This window comes from Phyllostomus discolor, chromosome 6 (genome assembly GCF_004126475.2).
Source record: "Phyllostomus discolor isolate MPI-MPIP mPhyDis1 chromosome 6, mPhyDis1.pri.v3, whole genome shotgun sequence".
Taxonomy (NCBI): Eukaryota; Metazoa; Chordata; class Mammalia; order Chiroptera; family Phyllostomidae; genus Phyllostomus; species Phyllostomus discolor.
Genome location: NC_040908.2, coordinates 146,652,173 through 146,673,894, shown reverse-complemented (window position 1 = coordinate 146,673,894; position 21,722 = coordinate 146,652,173). Strand labels below are relative to the sequence as shown.

The window sequence follows — 21,722 nt, the reverse complement described above, 5'->3', positions numbered from 1 at the left end:
TACAGGAGACCCCCTCCCTCCACTACCCCCCAAAACAGAACCTGTGCCAGCTACACTCTTAACTCCTGGACCCTCCGAGGAGACGGCAGATAGATATCTGTAAGAGCACTGAGTTCTTTTAAGGATGTGGCTTTACATAATAGCAAACTGCACCCTTTTTCCCTGTCCTTGGAGCCAAGTGAGCTCTACAGGGAAGGTCATCTGGAAGTCACGGAGCAGCGCTGCTCACCAAGGCCTAGGTGGACAAGAATTGCCATGAGGGGGCCTGGAGGGCTCAGAGCTCAGGACCGGCTTTCCCATAGCCCTGGGGTTGCTAACTGGGCTCACAGATGAACCTGAGAAGGCTGTGAGCTCCCCGAGATGACGGGTGTAGTTCTGCACGTTGGCACAGATGTGCACCTAGGAAATGGTCTTTAACTCTCACCAGCGCGTTTCTTTATTGTGGTGAGACATATACAACATAAAAGTCACCACTTTGGCCAAGTTCAGTGGCACGAGGCACACTGACACTGCTGTGCGGCCATCGCCGCCATCCACCTCCAGCACTTACAGAAAATAAAAAATCTCTCCTTTACTTACGTTTCAATTTCTTTATGTTTCAATTACAGTTGACGTTCAGTAGTGTAAGAGTTTCAGCTGCAGCATAGCGGTTAGAAATGTATGGATCTCCAGGCTTTTCTTTTTCATCCTCCCAAACCGGAACACGGCACCCACTGAACAAAGCTCTCCCCTGCCCCCATCGCAGTCCCTGGCAACCACCGTCCTACAGTACCTCTGTCTCTAGGAATGCGACTGCCCTGCTCACCTCGTGTGAGTGGGGTTATACAGTCTTTGTCCTTTTTTGTAAGGTGTATTTTACTGACTATGCTATTACAGTTGTCCCAATGTTCCCCCTTTGCACCCCTCTGCCCAGTACCCTCATTTCCTCCAGTAATCCCCCAGCTTAGTTCGTGTCCATGGGTCGTGCATGTAAGTTCTTTGGCTTCTCCATTTCTTACACTGTTCTTAATATCCCCCCGTCTATTTCTTACCTACCAATTTATGCTTCTTAATGCCTGCACCTTTTCCACCATTCTCTCCCCTCCCTCTCCCAGCTGATATTCCTCCAAATAATCTCCATACCTATGAGTCTGTACCCATTCTGTTTGTTTGCTTAGTTTGTTTTTTTTTTAGATTCAGTTACTGATAGTTGTGAACTTGTTGCTATTTTACTATTCATAGTTTTGATCTTTTTCTTAAATAAATCCCTTTAACATTTCATGTAATAGTGGCTCAGTGATGGTGAACTCCTTTAGCTTTACCTTGTCTGGGAAGCACTTTATCTGCTCTTCCATTCTAAATCATAGCTTTGCTGGATAGAGTAGTCTAGGTTGTAGGTCTTTGCTTTTCATCACTCCGAATACTTCTTGCCAGTCCCTTCTAGCCCACAAAGTTTCTTTTGAGAAATCAGCTGACAGTCTTATGGGAACTTCTTTGTAGGTAACTCTCTGCCTTTCGCTTGCTGCTTTTAAAGTTTCTCTCTCTAATCCTTGGCATTTTAATTATGATGTGTCTTGGTATATTTCTCTTGGGGTCCATCTTGTTTGAGACACTCTGTGCTTCCTGGACTTGTATGTCTATTTCCTGTACCAAGTTAGGGAAGTTTTATTTCATTATTTTTTCAAATAAGTTTTCAATTTATTGTTCTTCCTCTTCTCCTTCTGGCATCCCAATGATTTGGATGTTGGGACGTTTGGAGATGTCTTAGAGGCTCCTTAGACTATCCTCATTGTTTTGAATTCTTTTTTCTTCTTGCTCTTTTGATTGAATGCTTTTTTCTTCTTTATGCTCCAAATCATTGATTTGAATCTTGGCTTCCTCCCCTCCACAGTTGGTTCCCTGTAGATTTTTACTTCACTTAATGTAAACTTCATTTCTACCTGGGTCTTTTTTATGCTGTTGCTGTACTCAGTGAGTTCAGACCAGTGTTTTGAACTCTGCCTCTGATAGGTTGGTTATCTCCATTTGGTTTAGTTCTTTTTCTGGAGTTTTGTCTTCGATCTGTTTCTTTCAAGTGGTATCTCACTATGATTTTGATCTGCATTTCTCTAGTGATTAGTGGTTTTAAACATCTTTTATGTGCTTATTGGCCATTTGTATATCCCCTTGGAGAAATACCTATTTAAGTTCTTTGTCTGTTATTTACTGTGTTGTTTGGTTTTTCTGTCATTAAATTGTAGTAGATCTTTATATTTTCTGGATATTCCATGGGTTGCTTTTTCACTCCATTAATAATGTCCTTTGATACAGAAACATTTTAACTTTGTTTCAATGCACTCTATCTAATTTATTGCCTGTGCTTTGGTGTTGTATTCAAAAAATCATTTCTAAATCCAATACCATGTAGATTCCCCCTGTTTTCTTCTGAGAGTTTTAACTTTAGTTACCAGGTTTGTGGGAGGCCTGGGACTGACAATGCATGGGTCATCCTTGATGCTGTTGCCTGGGAGACCTTCCTCACCAATGTAAAGATGCACACATCTTGGTGCATGTCAACGCGAATCTTGGAATTATGAAACTGGCAACACGGTTGTGATATCTGAAGCCTTTGATTCAAAGGAATTACTGAGTATCTCCAAATTTATATCAGTACCCTGGGAACTAATGAAAATGATCCCCATGGCCTCTCTTCTCCAAGAACGAAGGCACTTTTGAGGTAGCAAGATGCTGTGCTGACAGGAAATCACTGCACTGCAGGACGGGGTCTAATGAGCACCTAACCAGGCCCTGCAGCCAGGAGCTATGGGAACTCAGGAAAGGATCATCCACCGTGAGCTTCGGGGGAAAAAGAAACCTTTAGCTTGAGCTGGGTCTGGGTGGATGGACACAGCTGCGAGAGGAGAGAGGACTGGGGGGCATTTTGTGCTGACTGCAGTAATGATTGCCCCTCACTGAGCACTTACTTTGTGCCAGACACCGCGTTCTGCCTGCTGCATGCCTTATCTCAGTTACTCCTCCTAACCTTACATTTATCATTGTCTCTGTTTTATCGTCTCAAGCAGTGAAGCTCAGAGATTTGCCTAAGATTAATTACCCAGATAGTAAGTTGGGAAGCAGAGACCCAAACCAGGTTTATTTATCTGCAAAGCCTCTATTCTTAACCAGTTTACTATTTTCGCACCAAAGTTTTGAAACACAGACATCCCAGACAGAGAGAAGAGGATAGGACAATGCATCAAAATGGGCCCAAGTGGGATGTTTGAGATTGAGCAGAAGCAAGCAGTCCATCTAGATGGGAAGGTTCAGGCTCTAGGAGCGAGGGATATAAAGTTGAATCGATGGAGTAGGCAGCATCACAGCGCGCCTGTGATGGAAGCTCAGGGAGTCTGGTCTGGATCTGCCAGGAGGACAAGTTCACACACAGAGCTATGGCTCTAACCTTCCAGCCCACCTCTTCCCTTTATAAATGTGAGAACACTGAGGTCCCTGTAGGTTAAGCAGCTTGCTGATGACCACAGGCAATAGGGAACCATTGCAAATTCTTGAGCAGACGGGTGACAGTGAAGAAAACAATATTCTTGTTGTTTTCGTCAAAAAATATTCCACATAGGTTAGCTTGGCAATAAGATATCTGAGGGGCAACTGAAGGGAAGCAGAAGAAAGCACACAGCTCTTTCCCTGGTTTTTTTGCTAAAGGGTATTTCTAGGGAGCAGGACAGACAAGACTCCTTTCCACTGAGGTTTGAAACTTGAGAAGGTAAGTGTCATTAGGAGGCTCAGCATTGCCCACCAGACTCAGTACACGCAGCAAGGACATGAGGACCAGAAAACAGCGTCCTCAGAAGCAGCCTGGCCCCTTTTCCAATGGCACACCTGCCTGCAGTGCCATTCCTCAGACCAGAGACCCCCAGCTCTGAAAAGCCAGTGGGCATGACAGGCTCCTGACGCCATCACTTTATGTCACCTGTGCATGAGGCTGGGCCAGGTGTCTGTAAGCGTACCCACCTTACTGTGGGAGTCGCAGAGCAGGTAAGATCAGGCCAGAGTCCCTAGGCAAAGAGGCTGAGCCCACCCTGCTTGGGCTGAGCCCTCATTGTGGCAGAATTCTAGGATCCACCCATGTCCGGCCAAGAAAGTTTTGCCCTGGTTGACTATCCTCCTCTGAGGTTTTCCGCTTAATTAATTCTAATAATAGCTGCCATCCATTAAGCATTGTGCTGAGCGTTTGACATGCATGATCTCATTTTATTCCTACAACCCTGTGATGAAGATATAATTATCCCCATTTTACACATGACAGACCCGAGGCTCAGAGTCATCAAATAATTTGCCAAAAAACACATAGCTAAAACAGCCAGGACCAAAACTAAGTCTCCCTGCAAATCCTGTGCCTTTACCCCTTCTATTGACTGTATTCTACACATCGGTTCACTGTAGACATGACTCCTTGTGGACGTGGGGGCCCTACCATGGAGAATCAAGCTTCAAAGAGTGGCCTCATTGCTTCTAGATACCCCCATACCTGAGCATTCCTAGGAGTCAAGAGCCTGATCTTTTTCCCAAACCAAACTCTTGGGCCCAAATATGAATAATATCTGGGTCCTCGTCTTCTCCCAAAAGTGATGCTTTGGAAAGACAAGGGACCTTCCAGGTCCTTCACAACGTTTACCCAGAGAACATAGTGCAGGCATGCTTTGGCCAAGAGGAGCAGAGCTGCCATTTGCACATTCATTCATTCAGTGACTTCTTCTCCAGGGCCTACTGCATGCTCGGCACATTCCAGGCACTAAAGATGCAACAGAAAACAAATCATAAAGAAATGCTAGCCTCTGAAAACAAGTCATAAAGAATTTCCAGCCTCATGGAGTTAATATTCTAGACAAGAAGAAAGGCCAAAACAAACACACACACACAAAACCAACAAACACTTATCTACTAAAGCAGAAGCAATGATGATATTAAGAAGAAAACTAAATCAGGATGAAGGGTTTTTTAAAGCTCTTACGAGGATAAAACATTTGCACAGAGACCTGAACGAAGGACGTGGGACCCACAGGATGGTCTAGAAAAACAGCATCGAAAGTAGAGGGAGGAGCAAGTCCTAAAGGCCTCCGATAGGCGTTGTCTTGGTTTGTTTTCATAAATAGAAACAAAGGTCAGTGTGGTTCAAGCAGAGAAAATGAGGGGGGTTAGTGAAGAAAAGTTGAAGGGGCCGGAACGTCTGGGGCCTTCTAGGCCACGGTTAGGAGCTTGGATTTCAAGTGCGCTGTGCCAGGGCCCCAGGGGCCGCAGTGGGTCACTCGGGCGGGGCTGTCTCTGAGCAGCTGAAGAGAGGAGAGAGTTTGCATGAACAAAGAGCACAAGGACAGCTCAGGGGGTCAGCCCCCCCCCCCCCCCCCCCCCCCCCCGGCTCTGCCTGCCCCTGGAACTCAGACCAGCAAATAAGTTCAGGGCCCAGGACCCAGGGGAGAGAGGGGGGAGGGCTTGATGGTGGCAGAGGTGGAAGAAAGAGCTGTTGACTCCGTGTTTCATTTGCCTTGTCCATCGAGGAGTGTCTGAATTATCGAGGAGTATTTACATTTTTTAAAATTGGAATCTCTATGTATATGTAGAACCTTCCACGGAAGTTCTGTGCCAGTCTCCTTTCAAGCACCTTATTGGTTTCATTTCACAGAAACTCAGTACCAGCTCCCTGAGGTAGGTACTCTGCACACGCCCACTTTACAGATGCAGAAGCTAAAGTCCCGAAGGGTTGAGCAACATATCCAAGATCCATAAGTACAGAGCTGCGGTGGTTGGAGCAGGGATGGGTCAAACTCACTAGGGAGGCACTTTCAAGACCCAAGGGGCGAGCTGGGAAACCTCATTTTGGAGGCATACCACGAGCTTAAATCAACTAGAACATGCTATGAGTTTAATTCTAGGACTCACAGTAGCATTGTGACATTTGTGGCAGTTATTCCACATTTGATTTGGCTTCTTGCCTTAGTTGTAAAAGGTGATTTAGAAGTTATTGAAAAGGGGTGGCGGTGGCGGGAGGGGGGATCAGATGAGTAAAATCAGGGATGTGGCAGAAGCGGGCAATGTGGTTAGGGGGAAGCAATGAAGCTGTGGGCAACCTCCTTGTGACCTGCATGGGCACAACCCAGCGATTCTGGTTGAAATATGTGGGCTCCCGAACCCCGGGGGCGGCTGACGTCTTAGGCTCACTGCGGCTCTTTCTGAAGCGCCTCAGTCTCAGCATTCTTTGGCAGATGTCCTGACTAGCGGAGAGATTGCTGCCTCCTGATCCAGTGGTGATTACTTCTGAACGATGGGGTAATAACAACAGCTATCATTCCAGAGCATTTACCCTGCGCCTTCACTGTGCAAAGCACTTTCACACACGTTGTCCTGTCAAGTCCACTCAGAGCTCCTGTCCCAGGGGCCCCATCTGGTCCTGGCCCCGCCGAGCATGATGACTGCTTTCATTAACAAATAGAGAAACTGAGGTTCAGAGAGGTGGAATAACGTCCCCTGAATCTCACAGCCAGTCGGCGAGTGAGCGACGTCTGTTGGACACCTGTGCTCATTTTCCTAAATTCGGTTAATGTGGATTTTTTTTTTTAGATTTTTTTCCGGGGGCTCTTTTCCACCGTGCAGGAAACCTGGTTTATTTATCAGTAAGGTCGAACATTCTGAAAAAACAGATTCATCAACCGGCCCTGAAATGTTCTAAAATAAATTTGGGAGCCAGGTGCCTGTGACAATGAAGTGGTTTAAGAATTTTGCATGGGAACTAAAGCCATATCAAAACAAATCTTTATTTTTGTTATGATCTGTGAATGTCTAACTAACAGGCACGTGCACAGCTTGGCTTCTAATGGTGGGAAAAAACAAGAGAAGTGAATTGTTGCTCTTGGCATTTTCCCAATGACATTTGCATTTTCATTTCTATTAGAGGTCCACTTTATTTTTTTTAATTTGAATTTCAGATAAACAAGTTTTTGGTTATTAAATTTACTGGGGTGACATTGGTTAATAAGATTGTGTAGGTTTCAAGGGCAGATTTCTGATACCTGATTTGCGTGTTGCATTGCGTGCCCCCCAGTGTAAGTCTATTTTAGCAAAGAAATGCACTCCCAGTCACTTCAAACTGCCCTTCCATAGAAAACAATTATAAATGTAATAGGCGCGAAAAGAATAGGAGAGAGGTAATCCGAGTGGGGCCAGATGACTCATGCAGACCGAGTCAGTCTTCTGACATTTGCATTCAGGAAGGAAAACTTGGAAAATGTCTAAATGTTAAGGTATTTAAGATTTGCTAGGAGTGAGGGGAGAGGATGAAGGAATTACATTGCAGTTTCACTGGGTAGACATCAAGCACGATTTCCCCAGCTCTAAAGAACCGTTTTACATGTCTGAATCGCCGTGGAGTTACCTCGTCCCTCTTCTGCACGAGGTGTAAGGTTGCTATGGAAAGCTACAACAAGGTCATCATTGCTTTAAAATTATTCCCAACAAAAACATGTTTTGAGACTTGATTCTAAATGTTGAACTTAAACTTGAGCGATTCAAAAGCCCGTTGAATAGGAATGAAATCCCACTGGCCGGCGGTTATTCCTTCCAGCCACTGTGTGTGAAATTGAAATCTTAAGATACCATTTCAAATATTCACTTTCTCTGAGGAAGTTCTCCCCAAAGAGTTGTGAAAGATAAGAAACTGACCCCAAGTCACAGGCAGTAATCACTCTTTCCTTCCACACTGGGGTCAAAACAGAAGCATGTTATTCAAAGGAAACTTTATGCCCCAAAGTTGGCCTTTCAGAAATTACCTCCTGGAACCCCAGGACCTATTTATTTTAACAACTAACTTGAGCCCCATGCAAAACAGTAGCAAGGAAGGCAGCAACTTATCAGATCCAATGGAAGCAAGCAAATGCAAGCCCATGGTCTCGTCACCAACATAGTGCACGTTAGACTGGAAAATGCTTCTGTGTTGTTGAGTGGTGACAGGAGGGGAGGTGAAGGGACCCTGCTCTGTTTGCTTCTTTAAAATAGAAAGTTGTTTTGAATTTCGGTGGGAAATTCTTATCCTCAAATTGAACTTCAAGCTTTAGGCATTCAGTTTTGAGGTGTAATCGACACACGACAGTATACTAGTTTCGGGTGTACAACATGACTCAACCTCTGTATATTGTGAAATGATCCCAGTAAGTCTAGTTAGCCTGTGTCATTATACAGAGTGACAATTTTTTTTTCTTATCGTGAGGACTTGTAAGATCTGCTATCTTAGCAACTTTCAAATACGCAACACAGTACTGTTACCTGTCATGGCTGTGCTGGGCATGGCATCCCCAGGACTTACTTGTTTTATGGCTGGAAGTGGGTGCCCTGGGATGCCCTGCACCCACTTTGCTCACAATGCCACCCAACCCACGGCAACCACAAGTCTGTTCTCTGTGTCTGTTAGTGTGTTTTTGTGTGTGTGTGTGTGTTTTTAAGATTCCACATATAAATGAGATCATACAGTAGTTGCCTTCCTCTGACTCATTTCACTCAGCATAATGCCCTTCAAGTTCCACCCACGTTGTCACAAATGGCAGGATTTCCTTCCTATTTCATGGCTGACTAATATTTATATATATATATATATATATATATATATATATAAAATTCTCTTTATCCATTCATCTATTCATGGTCACTTAGGTTGCTTCCATATCTTAGCTGTTGGAAATAAGGCTGCAATGAACATGGGGGTGCATGTATCTTTTTGATTTGCTGTTCTTGTTTTCTTTGGATAAATACCCAGTGAAATTTGCTGGATTCAAGCTCTTTTTGGATTCTACCAATGATGTCTTTGCTATAACATAGCAGCTCCCATCTAGGAGCATTTAATAAATGCCAAGTGCTCTCCATGCCTTCATCTCATGCCTGTTATTGCCCCCACCCCACTACGAGTCTATGTGCCACGCTTTGTCTGCACCCACTCATTTAATCCCCACCACAGTGGTGCCATAGGTCTGGCGTTCCCGTGTTATAGATGAGGATGCTGGGAGCTTCGATTCCTGCTGTGGGCCCAGGTTCACACAGGTGGGACACGGCAGGTGGGAATGCAGGCAGTCTGACTCCTGAGCCACGGCCCAATACTGCCTCCTCAGATTAAGGAACCGAGTCTGATCAGGAGAATGTCTTTTTATGTACTACGGCCTTGACTTGGACAAAAAGCTGCTTTTAAGGCTTCCTTCCTCCCCCCTCCCTACCTCCCACAGAGGAACAGATTTTAATTATACCCATTAGGGGCCCAAGCTTTGGACAGGGACACAAGAAAATGACAAGAGCGTGCAGACCACAGTAGATTCTGGGTATACTTGTGAAATGTCGGTGAGGCTTTGGCTTGGAACAGGGAAGACCAGGCGTCCAGGGATTTGCTTCTGACTTGACTCACAGCCCTTCAAGGTGAGATCCTCAAGGCCCTTCAGTGCCATCTTTGAAATGGGAATAAAATGTCTATCACGGTGATGCAGACTGTTCATTAAAACAAACAAACAAACAAACAAACAAACAATAAAACCTAGGGAGTCTGCAAGCACGCGGTAGTTTCTTCTTTACAAGGCTTGTGACTGGCGTCATGCACAAGTAGGCCCTTAATAATTATTTCTGAACGCGATCATGTTTAAGGAACTCTGATGAGGACCAAGGGACCCAAAGTTTTGTTTATACAGAAGGGCAGACCGTTAGCCTCCTCTTCTCCCCTCTGTATTTCCTCCCTCCTCCTAGAATTTTCCCTTGAGGTTGGAGGGGGAAACCTGAACTCCAAAGTCAAGCCTGGCTTTCTTCCCTTTCTCTGACCCAGGGCAAAATCGTTTCTTGATCATGGCGCTTGATCACTGGAAAGGCACTTTCTCTGTGCAGAGTATTCCTGGCACTTTACAGGGGCCAGTGTAACCGCAGGAGTCCGACTTTTGAAAAGATGCTGAGGGAGGGAATTCGGCCTGCAGCAGAGAGGAGACTAGACCAGCGTGGTCCCTCCCAGCCACCCTCCCTCTGGGATTAGCTGCCCTAGCACTGCTCAGGCGTACGGCCGTGCGGTCCTGCTCACACAGCTCCAGCCTCCGGCCTGGAGCGCCGACGCAGTCACAAGCCCGCAACCAGCGGAGCCGCGCTGTGCGGGGCAGCACCGAGCACAGCATTCGCGGACCTGCGACCTCGGACCGCGGATCCCGGACGCGCGCGAAAGCCACTCGGCACGCTTGCATTTCTGTAGGTGCTTATTTCACGTTCTTGTCTTTTCCTTCTTCCTTGAGCGTCCCGCTGGCTACTTTCAGCCACAGTTAACCAAAAGGGAAACGCCGAAGAGGGGAAGCCCTGAGAATGATTAGGGGCAACCCAGCCGCCTCTCCAAGGAGACGTGTTCACTGAGCGACTCTTCCTGTCCCCGTCGCTGGCCCCTTTAAGAAGCCAAGTCTGTCCTGCTGCCGCCGCTGTTGCCGCTGCCGCTGTTTGTATTGCAAATCCCCAGGAGCCCCACTTAAAAAAAAAAAAAAAAAAAAAAAAAAGGAAGAAAAAAAATAGCGGGGGTGGGGGGGTACCGGGCAGCTGTCTCTTTAAATGTGATTTCCTTCTATTGTATTTGAATCGTGATCAGGAAAAGGAAATGAAACCAGAGACAGAGGGAAGCTGAGCGAAAATAGACCTTCCCGAGAGAGGAGGGAGCCGGGGGAGAGAGGCAGGGTCCCCTCCCCGCCCCCAGGCCGCCGCCCCCCACCCTTGCCCTCAGCGGCGAGCTGCGCGCAGCGACCCTGGCGGAAGGTGCAGGGGCTCCGGGCGGCCGGGGGCACGCGCACCATCTCCGCGGGCGGCGCGGAGCGGGCGACGCGCGCGAGCTGAGCCGGACCGGGCGGCGGCGGCGGGACCGGGATGGAAGGTTAAGTCCTGAGCAGCAGCTGCTGCTGCAGCCGCCCGGGGCCAGGCTGCGCGCTCGGGTCCCCGCCTCGGCCGCAGCGCGCTGGCAGCCTGGTGATTCGCTCTCTCTCTTTGGCGTTTGAAGGGAGCGCGGTGACTGTCCTTGAGCGCGGAGGGGCGAGCTCACCGCCAGCGCGCCAGAGCAAGAAGAGGCGCAGGAGCGGCGGCGCCCGAGCACCGGAGGGGGTCCGAGCCCCAGCAGCCGGCCAGCTCCGAGCCACAAAAGGAGCGCCCCCGCCGCCTGGCACGCCACCTCCCTCCCCAATGTCCTCGGCCATCGAGAGGAAGAGCCTGGACCCATCTGAGTAAGTGTAGCGCCCCTGCCACCCACGGTGTCCACGGCCTCGTGCCCCGGGGCAGTGGGATGGAGCCTGTGGCCAGCAAAACGGCTCCAGGTGCGCGCCCGTAGCTTGCCCTTGGCTCTTTCTGCCTTGAGCGGTGCTCCCCCTTGCCCGCCGTGACTCCGAGAGCACCGGGAAAGGGCCTGGGCGGCGGGCGGTAGGGAGAGGGGGTCAGCCAGGCGCCTCTGCGGGCCCCTCGCGGCTACCCGGGACGCTTCCCAAAGCCACCTCGGGCCAGAAAGTTTACACCGGAGCAGGCACAGGGGGAGCTTGGAGGCGCGCAGGTGCAACCCCGAGAGCGTTCAGGGCTTGATTCTGTTCCCTTCTCCCCTCTCGCTCCTTCTTGGTCCCCGTTCTCTTTGTCCATTTGGTCCTGGAAAGGGGAACATTCCAGTGGAGGCCTCCCGGGCCCCCGACGGCCCCCTTCCGGGTTCGCAGGTGGAGCCGCAGCCAGGGACCGGAGGGTGGGGGTGTGCGAGCCCACCTCGGGGCTCGCTCTGGCCTCCAGAGACTTGGAAGCACCTAAATCCGGAGTTTATCTGGGTACCTGTACCACGCCCCGCCCTTCAGGGTCCTTCGGTGGGGGGGGGGGGGGTCTGTGAACCTCGAAAGTTAGTATACATTTTGTGTATAGTTGAATTTTGGGGGGCATCGCAGTCTCATTGCTGTTATTACAGCCTCAAAGGGGTTTGGGGTCAGAGCACCAGAGCTCTAACGAGTGTTTGCCGCATTTGTTTTTCGAGCCTCTTACTGGTTGGAAGTGTTTCCCTGTCCCCGGCCTGGATACCTCCAGCCCATTCCTTAGTGTTAACCTGGGGAGAAAGGGTTGTTTAAAATACGATTTTCCTGTCAGCGCACATGCCCTTAAGATTCATTAGCTGTCTGGTTTTGAGAATTTTTATTCCTTTGAAGTCCCCCATCTAATCCTTTGAAGGGATTTGTTACACAGACCAAAGGAGCTGGTTAATGACTTGTCCATTTGTGCTTTTAAGAGGCATTTGTTTTGTTTTGTTTTCTTTCCCTTTCCTGTTTTAAAAAGAATTGTGCTTTCCTGATTGAAGTCTCCCCTTCCCCCCCCCCCCCTTTCAGCCTTCTGTGGTGTTTATGTACCTGGGTTTTACCCTCCGTTACCAGCATAAAAGCTCAGCATGTTCTCATAAAACACAGGAAGTGCCAGGATCCAATGAGAATATAAACAATCACCATTCAATCTGGAAGGTTCAGGCACCAGTTCTATAAGCAGCTAGGTTTGTTCTAACAAAAAAACGGCTTCCTTACGCTCTCAGGAGAAAAAGAACGCGCACCCACATGAGGTTTAAAGGGTGTTTTGGTGGTTTGCTCACTTTTTTTTTTCTTTTTTAACAAACCCAGAATTACAACTTCGCTCTGAGGGTGCCGAGCCTGGGCAAAGACGGGAGTAATACTGTAAGAGTGAATTGGATGAATTGGTGCCTAATGCCCTTTCGATCAGCAGAACTTAGCCTCTAATCCTTTTATTAGAAAATAAATCTGGAGGTTTCAGTTCCCTGAAGGAAGTTTGCTCTTTTCAAAGTTTGTGCTCCCTCACTGAGGTTAGAAAATTGAAACACCTTAACCTTCCAACACAGCAGGCACCTGCTGAAGGAGGCTCCCTGCCCCACCCTGTGCTCCACTCTCTGCCCAGGGAGGACGGGCTGTAATGGCAGATGGGCCAGCTGGTTGAGGAGTCACGGCAGCACACTTCTGCCCCCCTCTCTCAGAAATTTTCAAGAAATTATCCCAGAAATCCCAGCGTGAACTGTATTCAGATATAATGTTCTGTTAGGCTCTAGGGCAATATAAAATATTAATTTGAAGGTGAATCCCACTCAGCGATTGGCTTGGAACAGCCACCAAAAAAATAGTGTGATGTTGTCATTAATTATAGAAAGATAGATAGAGCCAATATTTTCTCCTGTCCTTTCCCATCTTAGGCCATCCCAATAGCGTTTTACTCACTGCATCTACCTCGGGACCACTATTCTGCCAGATGCTTCATTGTGTACTTATTCAAAACCAAGTTGGGTCAGTATGATCAGCATCTCTCAATTACAGATACAAATTTGCCCAGACATATGCAAATGAAACATTTAGGCAGAAAGACAGCCAGAATTGATAAACATAGAGGTTTTCTCTACCATGCAATCAGTGGCCCCAGCACCTCCCCGTGAGTAACAAGAGCAGTTCATTTTAATTCCAGGTGGTTTTGCACCAGCTAAGTGCAAATCCTCCCTTTTCACAGTTGGTTGGTGGCATCAACATCAGGGCATCCAGCGGGGTTGAGGTTTCCTCAGTGTTTTTAAAAGCCCCAAGTAAGACCAGGGGCTGTGGAAAGAGAAGAGATGCAATTCTGAGTTGATGCACAGGAAAATGCTGGGGACATTGTTTTTTCAGAAGGGAGAATTGAAAGTCCTTATGTCTAACCTGTGGACACACAGAAAGGCAAGTCAGGCTTCAGTGAACTCTTAAAACTGAAGTCTTGAGTGTTTAAAAGAAGACTGGCTTGGGTTTCGCATTTCCTTGTTCAAAAAGGAGATAAGCTCATGGAGGATCCTTGTACTCAATCTGCAAAGTGTGGGCTTGGTTTTAGTACTCCTACCTACTCACAGGGCAGGGTGTGCTTCGCAGGCAGAGTCACCTGAAGCTGCCGAGAGTGTCGCCAACACTGGTTACCTGAGCCCCACCATCCCGAAGTGTCATGGGTGCTGAGCCCTCTGGGCACAGGCCCTGGTCAGTGAGTGCAACCTGGAAATAGGACACAGAGTCATACCCTCAAGGTGCCCAGGGGGAGATGATTCCTTTTTGGAAATTTCACAGTTGGAATCAGGTCCATTTTTTAAAAACACCATAGATATTTTAAAAATAGATTTGTGCTTGAATAAGGTTCAAAGAGCCCTTGTTAATTGTTAAAAATCAACAGGTATTAGGGTTTTCCTATGTCCCATTTGGTGCTAGAAACATTTCTTCTGTTTATTTTCTCTTGGCAAATAAAGGTATGTATTTTATAACATGTAAAAGCAAAAATATTCAGGTTCAAGTGACTCGAAGTCGGAAGCTGTATGTCTCTTTAACTGGAAGAACACACGTCGCGGGCTCACTGCTAACAGCAGCCTGGACGCACATGTCAGGGTCCAGTCGTCTTTCCCGCCCTTGGAAATAACCGTTGCCTTCGCCCCATTTTCTTGCCTAGGTCAACCTCGTCCACATCAGCTTAGCTGTTGTAAAAAATTTCACGTGTAGGAAGGTCAATTTGATGTCCTTTGTAAGTTTAACAATGGCTCTAACACCTGGGATTTTTCTCCAGGGATTCGTTAGGTAAGAAGGATGGGATAAGAAAGTTCTGTACAAAAAGTAAAGTAAAGTAAAGTAAAGTAAATAAAAAGACTTTCTATTATATCCTGCTGGAATTTTTATCTTGGAAAGAAGGAGCAACCTAAAATAATTTTTGCTCACTTTCTTCTTTCTTGCACACCTCTACTTTTGTGCAGTTGGGAAGGGCCTGAGGTAGGATGGCAGGTAGACTCCACGTGGAATTTGCAGGTTTTTAGCTCTGCAGATAGATGGCTGTCCTGGCAGCAAGCAACTGTTTTGGTCCAGGTGCCTCTTCTGGGGTTCTGCAGTGTGCTTGGGCCCTGGGGGTGGGAGGAGGAACAAGAGAAATGCAGAGATAGGGAAAGAGAGTAGGAGGGGGGAGTGGGGAAGAGAACAGAGACCAGAGGTGTGAGGGTGGTACTGGGCTGTGGTGGGGGTGGGGGAGCCAGGATCACCTACAGTCGCCTTGGGTGTCTCCGGGCCCAGCGTTTACTTCTTTTTCTTTTTTAGTCCTCACCTGAGGACATGCTTATTGATCTTTAGAGAGGGGGGAAGGGAGGGAGAAAGAAGGGGAGAAACATTGAATTGTTGTAGAAGAGAAACATCAATATGAGAGAAAGACATGGATTAGTTGCTTCCAGTATGCACTCTGACCTGGACTGAACATGCAACCTAGGTATGTGCCCTGACTAGGAATCGAACCCACGACCCTGCAGTTTGCAAGATGATGCCCAACCAACTGAGCCTAACTGGCGAGGGCTTGCATTTACTTCTTAAAAGATCTAGGATATAAGGTCTAGCTCTCTCCTGTCCTAATGCCAGGCAGGGCCTCTCTGCGGTCCAGGCTGCGGATATACCTTCTCCCATCCTTCCTTTATGTCCCGACAGACACTTGAGTGACATTCCCTGTTTGTTGGCCTAGAGTGATTCCTGACCGTGGGCACTTGTCTCACCCAAGTGCGGGGGTTGTCCCTAACGCTTGGCCTTCTTTCAAGGGAGCCCGTGGACGAGGTGCTGCAGATCCCCCCATCCCTGCTGACATGCGGAGGCTGCCAGCAGAGCATTGGGGACCGCTACTTCCTGAAGGCCATCGACCAGTACTGGCACGAGGACTGCCTCAGCTGTGACCTCTGCGGGTGCCGGCTGGGCGAAGTGGGGCGGCGCCTGTACTACAAGCTGGGCCGGAAGCTCTGCCGGAGAGACTACCTCAGGTATCTATCCTCTTGGCCCCCAGCGTGGGGCCGTCCGCAGGGGGGCAGGCTGCTGGCCGCCATCTGAGTCTGGGTCGCCGTCCTGGCTCCTGCTACCTGCCAGAATGAGGTCAGGCTGCAGAGGCTGAGTCTCCGCTGCCCCATGCGGAGAAGCAGTTGGCATCGCTTCCTGTTTGAGAAGCATGTTTTCATCCATCCCTATGGGGGAAACACTAATTGTTGGAAGGCCACAGAATGATAAATGCAAAATCCAGGACACTTTGTGCATTTGAGGTTGGGCTCTTAGGAGCTCATTTAATGCTTCAAAGCGTACCTGTGGGTTATAAATATTCTTTTGTATGACTCCAATATGATGTGAGGAGCAACTTAAAAATAGAAAGCGTGTTCCCACCACGGCGCTCCCAGAATTTGCCTGCTGCTGCGGGAAGGCCCTGAAGTCAGCTGTCGGCTTGCGCCCCAGCACCAGTGCTTCCCAGCTCTGTGACCTGGGGCATGTTACTTAACTGTGCTAAGCCTCAGTTTCCTTCCCTGTAAAATGGGGTCATAGTAATACCTGCTCCCAAGGAGAAGGTGGTGCCCAAGGACCAAAGAGATGTCAGCTGCTCTCATAACTAGCCCTTCTGACGTTATCATCAAGACGTTTCCTGCCTAAAGAACAAGAGGGGGAGAAGGGAGGGGCAAACAGGCACCACAGGCAGACAAGCTCCCGGACAGCCCTAGTGCCTCCGGGTCATGCATATTATTGGCCCTGGGAATCTTCTGGTGCTCAGTGGGAGCCTTTGCCCGGAATGTTCTGGCATTTTCAGTTTCACATTAGCTGCTGTGGAGGTAGCTCTGTGCCCTCTACTGTCAGAGCTGCCCGAGTGTGGAGCTGTCAGTTTGTGGCCGTCTTCCTGGGGCAGAGAGTCTGTGGGGCATGCAGCCCTCATACATGGGGACCACCCAGCCCCGCGAAGCTTGTTCAGACTCCAGTGCCCTTGGCTGCCAGGCCAGCTCTTCCTCCCCAACCTGCCCACAGAGCATTTTACATTAAAAAAATAGATATGCAGGCAATTTCACAGTGGAGGAAGCTTATCTGTTTACCGAGAGACGGATGGAATAAACTCCCCCCCACCGCCGCAAATTCCCCGACAAAGTCCTCACAAATTTGGTGGTTTAGAGAAAATAAGGAGGGTTTTCAATGATGATGATGACCATTTTGGTCCATTTTCTTGTAAGTTGTAAGAAAATAGAACCGGGATGAATGGAGGGAGACCTGATTTTGCTCTCCGCCAGTTTGCCAAGTCGCTGCAGAGAGCAGACGGGCGAATGATTCCCATTGGGCCCCTCACCACATCCCTGTCAAATCATTTGAATCTTATTAAGTGAAGTGCAGATAGAGTAAGGTCAGAGGAGCCCAGGCTTCTCCCTATCTCTGCGGTTTTATATAACATTCGAGAATAAATCCAGTGCTGCCTGGGCTTGTTAATCTTTTCCATTTTTAAAAAGGAGAGAAAGAAATAGTCTGGGAGAACCCGATGTTAATTAACTTGTGTCTTGGTGACACGAAATAATTCTTCTCCCTGCTACATTCCTAGGCAACATGTTAATTAACTCTCTGTTAGTGTGGGCGTTTCCAGACCTCCTTTAATGCCGTATTTATATTATTGTTATTAAAATGGGCAGGAGAAGGTTTAAGATGAGACACCTCTTGACAGAGGAGGAAAAAGAATTCTTTCTTCTTCGGGGATGGCCCTTTGGCTGTGGACTTGTTCCCGGGCCTTTGTAAAGTGTCTGGTGGTGCCCTCGAAAGGGCACGTCGGAGAGGCCACTCAGTGGGCCCTGTGGTAACAGTCCAGCTCTGCCCGCAGGGCCAGCTTCTCCTGAGGCCCCCCAACGGCCAACTGGCAGCGACAGCCTTCTTCACACATTTCACCTGAAATACTCATGAGGTGCCAGGCAGAGCCTAAACCCTGCGCTGCTGTGTTGTGCTTGTTGTGCTGTGTGCGTTGCGTTGTTGGGGACCGAACAGTAGCTGTTCACGTGACTGCAGGCCCAGATCCCCTCCGCTCCCTTTTTACCAACTTTTGTGTGCTGCAGAGCACCCAGCGCCTCCCAGGGGTTTCACCTTCAACAGCCAGCCCCTGCATCCGGTAGAGCCAGAAGCATGCCCATGCCTTTCCCCGGATCCCCAGAGCGCCTTCACTGATGACCCCAATGACCGGTGCTGCAGGAGCACCAAAGTCACAGCCTTGCCTGGGTGACCTGGAGACAGAACTTACGCTGCAGAGTCCCCTTGCTGTCTGGCTAACTGATGCCCTACCCCCAACAACCCCCGGCCCCAGGGACTCTGCCTGAGATGCACTTTGGCTTGCCTTCCTGGTCCTCTTCTGGGGCTCCTGGCCACCTAACTGGTTTCCCGAGAAAACATCCTCAGTAACTCCCCATCTCAGGCTCTGCTGCTGGGATTCCCAGCCCAAGGCACCAGTTCTCGGTGCTAGAGATGAATGTTCAAGGTCGATGTCAAGTCCTAGTGCAGGGGTGTCAAACCCATGTTCACTGGGGGCCACATCAGCCTCACGGTTGCCTTCAAAGGGCCAAAATAATTTTAGGACTGTATAAATGTAACTACTCCTTAACTGTTAAGGAGTGGAAATTACATTCGGCCCTTTGGAGGCAACCGTGAGGCTGATGTGGCCCCCCGGGGAAGATGAGTGTGACACCCCTGTCCTAGAGTGTTTCTACAGTGAGGAGAGTCTCAGACCGCCTGAGCTGGGAGGGGCTGCAGAGAGAGCCGGCTCTTCCGGTCCCCTTGCTTAAGACACAGAAGCCGAGAGAGGAGTCACACGCTCCTGGGCACCTGGCTTGTTAGAGGTGATGCTAACTAGACCTGAACTTACCTCCCAAATACTGCTCCTCCATCCTTCCCTTCTTCATTAGCTGCCTGATGTGTACTGTAATTTACCCCCGACGTCCCTGTAATAAACGCTCTCCTTCCTTAAGGGTCACACCCCCCAGGCGGTTGGCTCCATTTCCCACACACCGCTTTGTGAGTTGTTGATCCTTGTTCAGGCCCAGACTCGACTTACTGAACAGTCAGGAAACCAGAACTGTCTTCCCACTCTGTGACCTCCACGACACGGCAGCTCCCTGCCGCTCCGCCATCTGCCGCGTGGGGATAAAATGTTCTCCCCCAGTAATGAGTTTGCTCCCAGGTGGAGCCTTGAAACCACTCAGAGCTCTTCAGGGGGAAAACGGGACGCAGAGAGAAATGAGGCGGCCCTGGCTCTGACCGTGAGCTCTCTCCCCACAGACCACGTCTTCTTGATCCCGTTAATTTTGCCGAATGTTTCAAAACTTGTCAACTGCCCTCATCCCCCGCTACGACCTCTCAGAATGCACCAGTCGATTGATTCTGTGCTATTCTGCAATGAATAAGAACTTCCGATAAGAACAAGCATTTATCTAAAACTGTCCTGAAGGTTTTATGTGGCAAGGACCTGCAAATACGCCCTGTTATCAGGCACGTGTGAAAATGACCTCCTGTTACAAGACTGGCACAGTTGGGAACACCTGAGATGTGTTCAAACACAACCAGGTCGGCTTAGCCCTTGACCGTTGGTGCCTTGGCATAGTCCTGTGGATCCTTCCAACAGCGGAGTGCTGGAGATACCAAGGTCACTGCCGTTTCACAAGCTCGCAGGAATCAGAGACTCCCCAGAGTCACTTGGGTACTCGGGGGGGGGGGGGGGGGGGGGGGGGAGTCCTGGATGGAAGCTGGCTCTGCTGATTCCAACACTGGTGTTATTCCACTCTTGCATGCTGCTTCTCAAACTTCCAGAGCCATCTGGAAGTGCTCAGGCACGCAGCGAGTGCTGGGCCCCCTCCAAAGAGTGTCTCGGTCACGGGAACCTGAGAGTGTACTTTGCTAACAAGTTCCCAGGACCACGCTGGAGAACCACTGCATGAGGCTCCACTGAGTTGTGTCCCCTGTATTGACACTGGATATTGCTTGAAATATTTAGTGACTCATCTGCTGAGACTGAGGAGTGTCTTGATTTCAATGTCAGAAGAGAAGTTTCTCCAAAGATTCACGGCAACAGGGGCAGCCAGGGCCTTGAATCAAGGTCTTCCATTCAATGTGGAGAGACGCTCTTTGTCCTCCATATCCCTGAGGCATGATTAGCTGCACCATGTGCTTCCCATCCAGCTCCCTCCGTCTCCCAGAAGCTGGGGTCCCAGTGGACTGTCGAGTGGGGTGGCCTGGGTGCCTTATGGAGGCATTCAAGATCCACCCTCCCCACGGGTGGAATGAGTGGCTGTCGACATGACAGAAATTGGGAGCCTCTGAAAGATGCCCATTTCATTACATTCTTGGTCAGTTCCCTCTTAAAGGGTCCCCGTGGGTTGACTGCAGCCTCTCTTCTAAAAGGAAAGTCCTCCTGGGAGGGGACACATGACCCATGCCTAACCTCTTCCCTTAGATGCTTCAGCCAAGTCTTCCCCACAGAGGAGTGGCTGGGGCAGGCAGGTGGGGAGAGAGCTCAGACAAGGGGCCGGTTATGCAGTTATTCGAGGAGGCACAAATGCCGCAGATCACGGTTTCACCCCAGAGCACCCCTGCCCTGCAGGGAAGACTGGCGGAGTCGGCCACCTGTCTGCGCCCAGCCCCTTCGTGCTCCCTGACGTCTTGGGAATCCAGCCTGCTACTCACGCCCTTTCTCCCACTGTCTCTGTCCCAGACCGCCTTAGCTTTTCTTTCTTTTTTCCCCCCCTCCAGGCTCTTTGGCCAAGATGGTCTCTGCGCCTCCTGTGACAAGCGGATCCGTGCCTATGAGATGACGATGCGGGTGAAGGACAAAGTGTACCACCTGGAATGTTTCAAGTGTGCCGCCTGTCAGAAACACTTCTGCGTGGGCGACAGATACCTCCTCATCAACTCCGACATCGTGTGCGAGCAGGACATCTACGAGTGGACTAAGATCAACGGGATGCTCTAGGCATCTTTGCGGGGAGGGTTCGCTGAAATCGCTGTCTCCGTGGGGGTCTTCACTCTTGGGCACTTTGGGGATATGAGGGTGGGAGGAGGCATTTCTTAGGGGACACAGCATCGAAGTGACATGACGCAAAGAGTGGTACCTAAATGGGACCGAATGGCCTTTAGGGAGGACTTATGGACAAAACAGGACTCACACCCATAACAACTGACATGAGTAGCGAAGGACAGGAGCCTTGGGGGAGAGACGAGCATCGTGCTGTCGTGAAGGAGCACCACCTCTGCAGGTAGGGAGCTGTGGGAAGCTGTGCTATGACTCTGACCCTTGAAACCTAGAGACGCGCAATTGCTTTCTCTCCTTCCTGGCTCTGGTGACAACCCTGTTCCCGTCGCTGTCCTCTGCACAAGGGAAGGACAGAGAGGAGAGAGACCATCCTTTTATCCTGGCCACCTTCCCAAGGCCTTAAGCTTTAGACCCAAGGGAACCTGCTTGGAGACACATTTCAGTTGAGAATGGGAACAGCAACCTTCGAACCAAACAATTATTTAAAACGACACTGACGAATCACGGTTCTTAGATACCTTAGTTTTGAGGCGAGGAGCTCCACAGATTGTTTCTATACAAATGTAAATCTGAAAGAAAAAAAAAAGGCCGTTCAACTATTTTATTACCTTAGATTATATCAAAGTATTCGTTGTGTGTAGTTAAAAAAAAGAAAAGAAACCCTCTGTGGACAATAAAAACGACAGCCTAAAACGCAGTGGTGTTTATTTGATAATGACTTACAATTGGGGATGTCAGGAAAATGGCTTTTTTTATATTTTGTAAAGGAGAAGTAAATAAGCAATTTACTTTGAGGTCAAATAAAAACTTCGGTTTATTGCTAGGGTTAGTACAAGGCAGGCACATTTCTATATTACTAGCAATTATATAACAGG

General features: G+C 49.0%; 1 protein-coding gene across 2 annotated transcripts; it reads left to right on the top strand.

Moving 5' to 3' along the window:
* Positions 1-10,039: 10,039 nt before the first annotated feature.
* Positions 10,040-21,541, top strand: LMO2 (LIM domain only 2). 2 transcript variants are annotated; one of them, XM_036029218.1, is made up of 4 exons: positions 10,040-10,224; positions 11,012-11,231; positions 15,593-15,808; positions 20,568-21,541. In XM_036029218.1, exons 2-4 carry the CDS (start codon positions 11,191-11,193, stop codon positions 20,785-20,787), a joined length of 477 nt encoding a protein of 158 aa, XP_035885111.1. In that variant the 5' UTR covers positions 10,040-10,224; positions 11,012-11,190; the 3' UTR covers positions 20,788-21,541. The 2 variants fall into 2 exon arrangements, with proteins under 2 accessions (XP_035885111.1, XP_028372608.1); XM_028516807.2 differs by lacking the exon at positions 10,040-10,224 and adding an exon at positions 10,706-10,888.
* Positions 21,542-21,722: the final 181 nt, after the last annotated feature.

Bases quoted from the DNA above. Each gene is read 5' to 3' on its own strand.
- LMO2 (XM_028516807.2), top strand. The intron at 11,232-15,592 runs GTAAGTGTAGCG...CCTTCTTTCAAG, and splicing joins AAGAGCCTGGACCCATCTGA to GGAGCCCGTGGACGAGGTGC. The intron at 15,809-20,567 runs GTATCTATCCTC...CCCCCCCTCCAG, and splicing joins TGCCGGAGAGACTACCTCAG to GCTCTTTGGCCAAGATGGTC.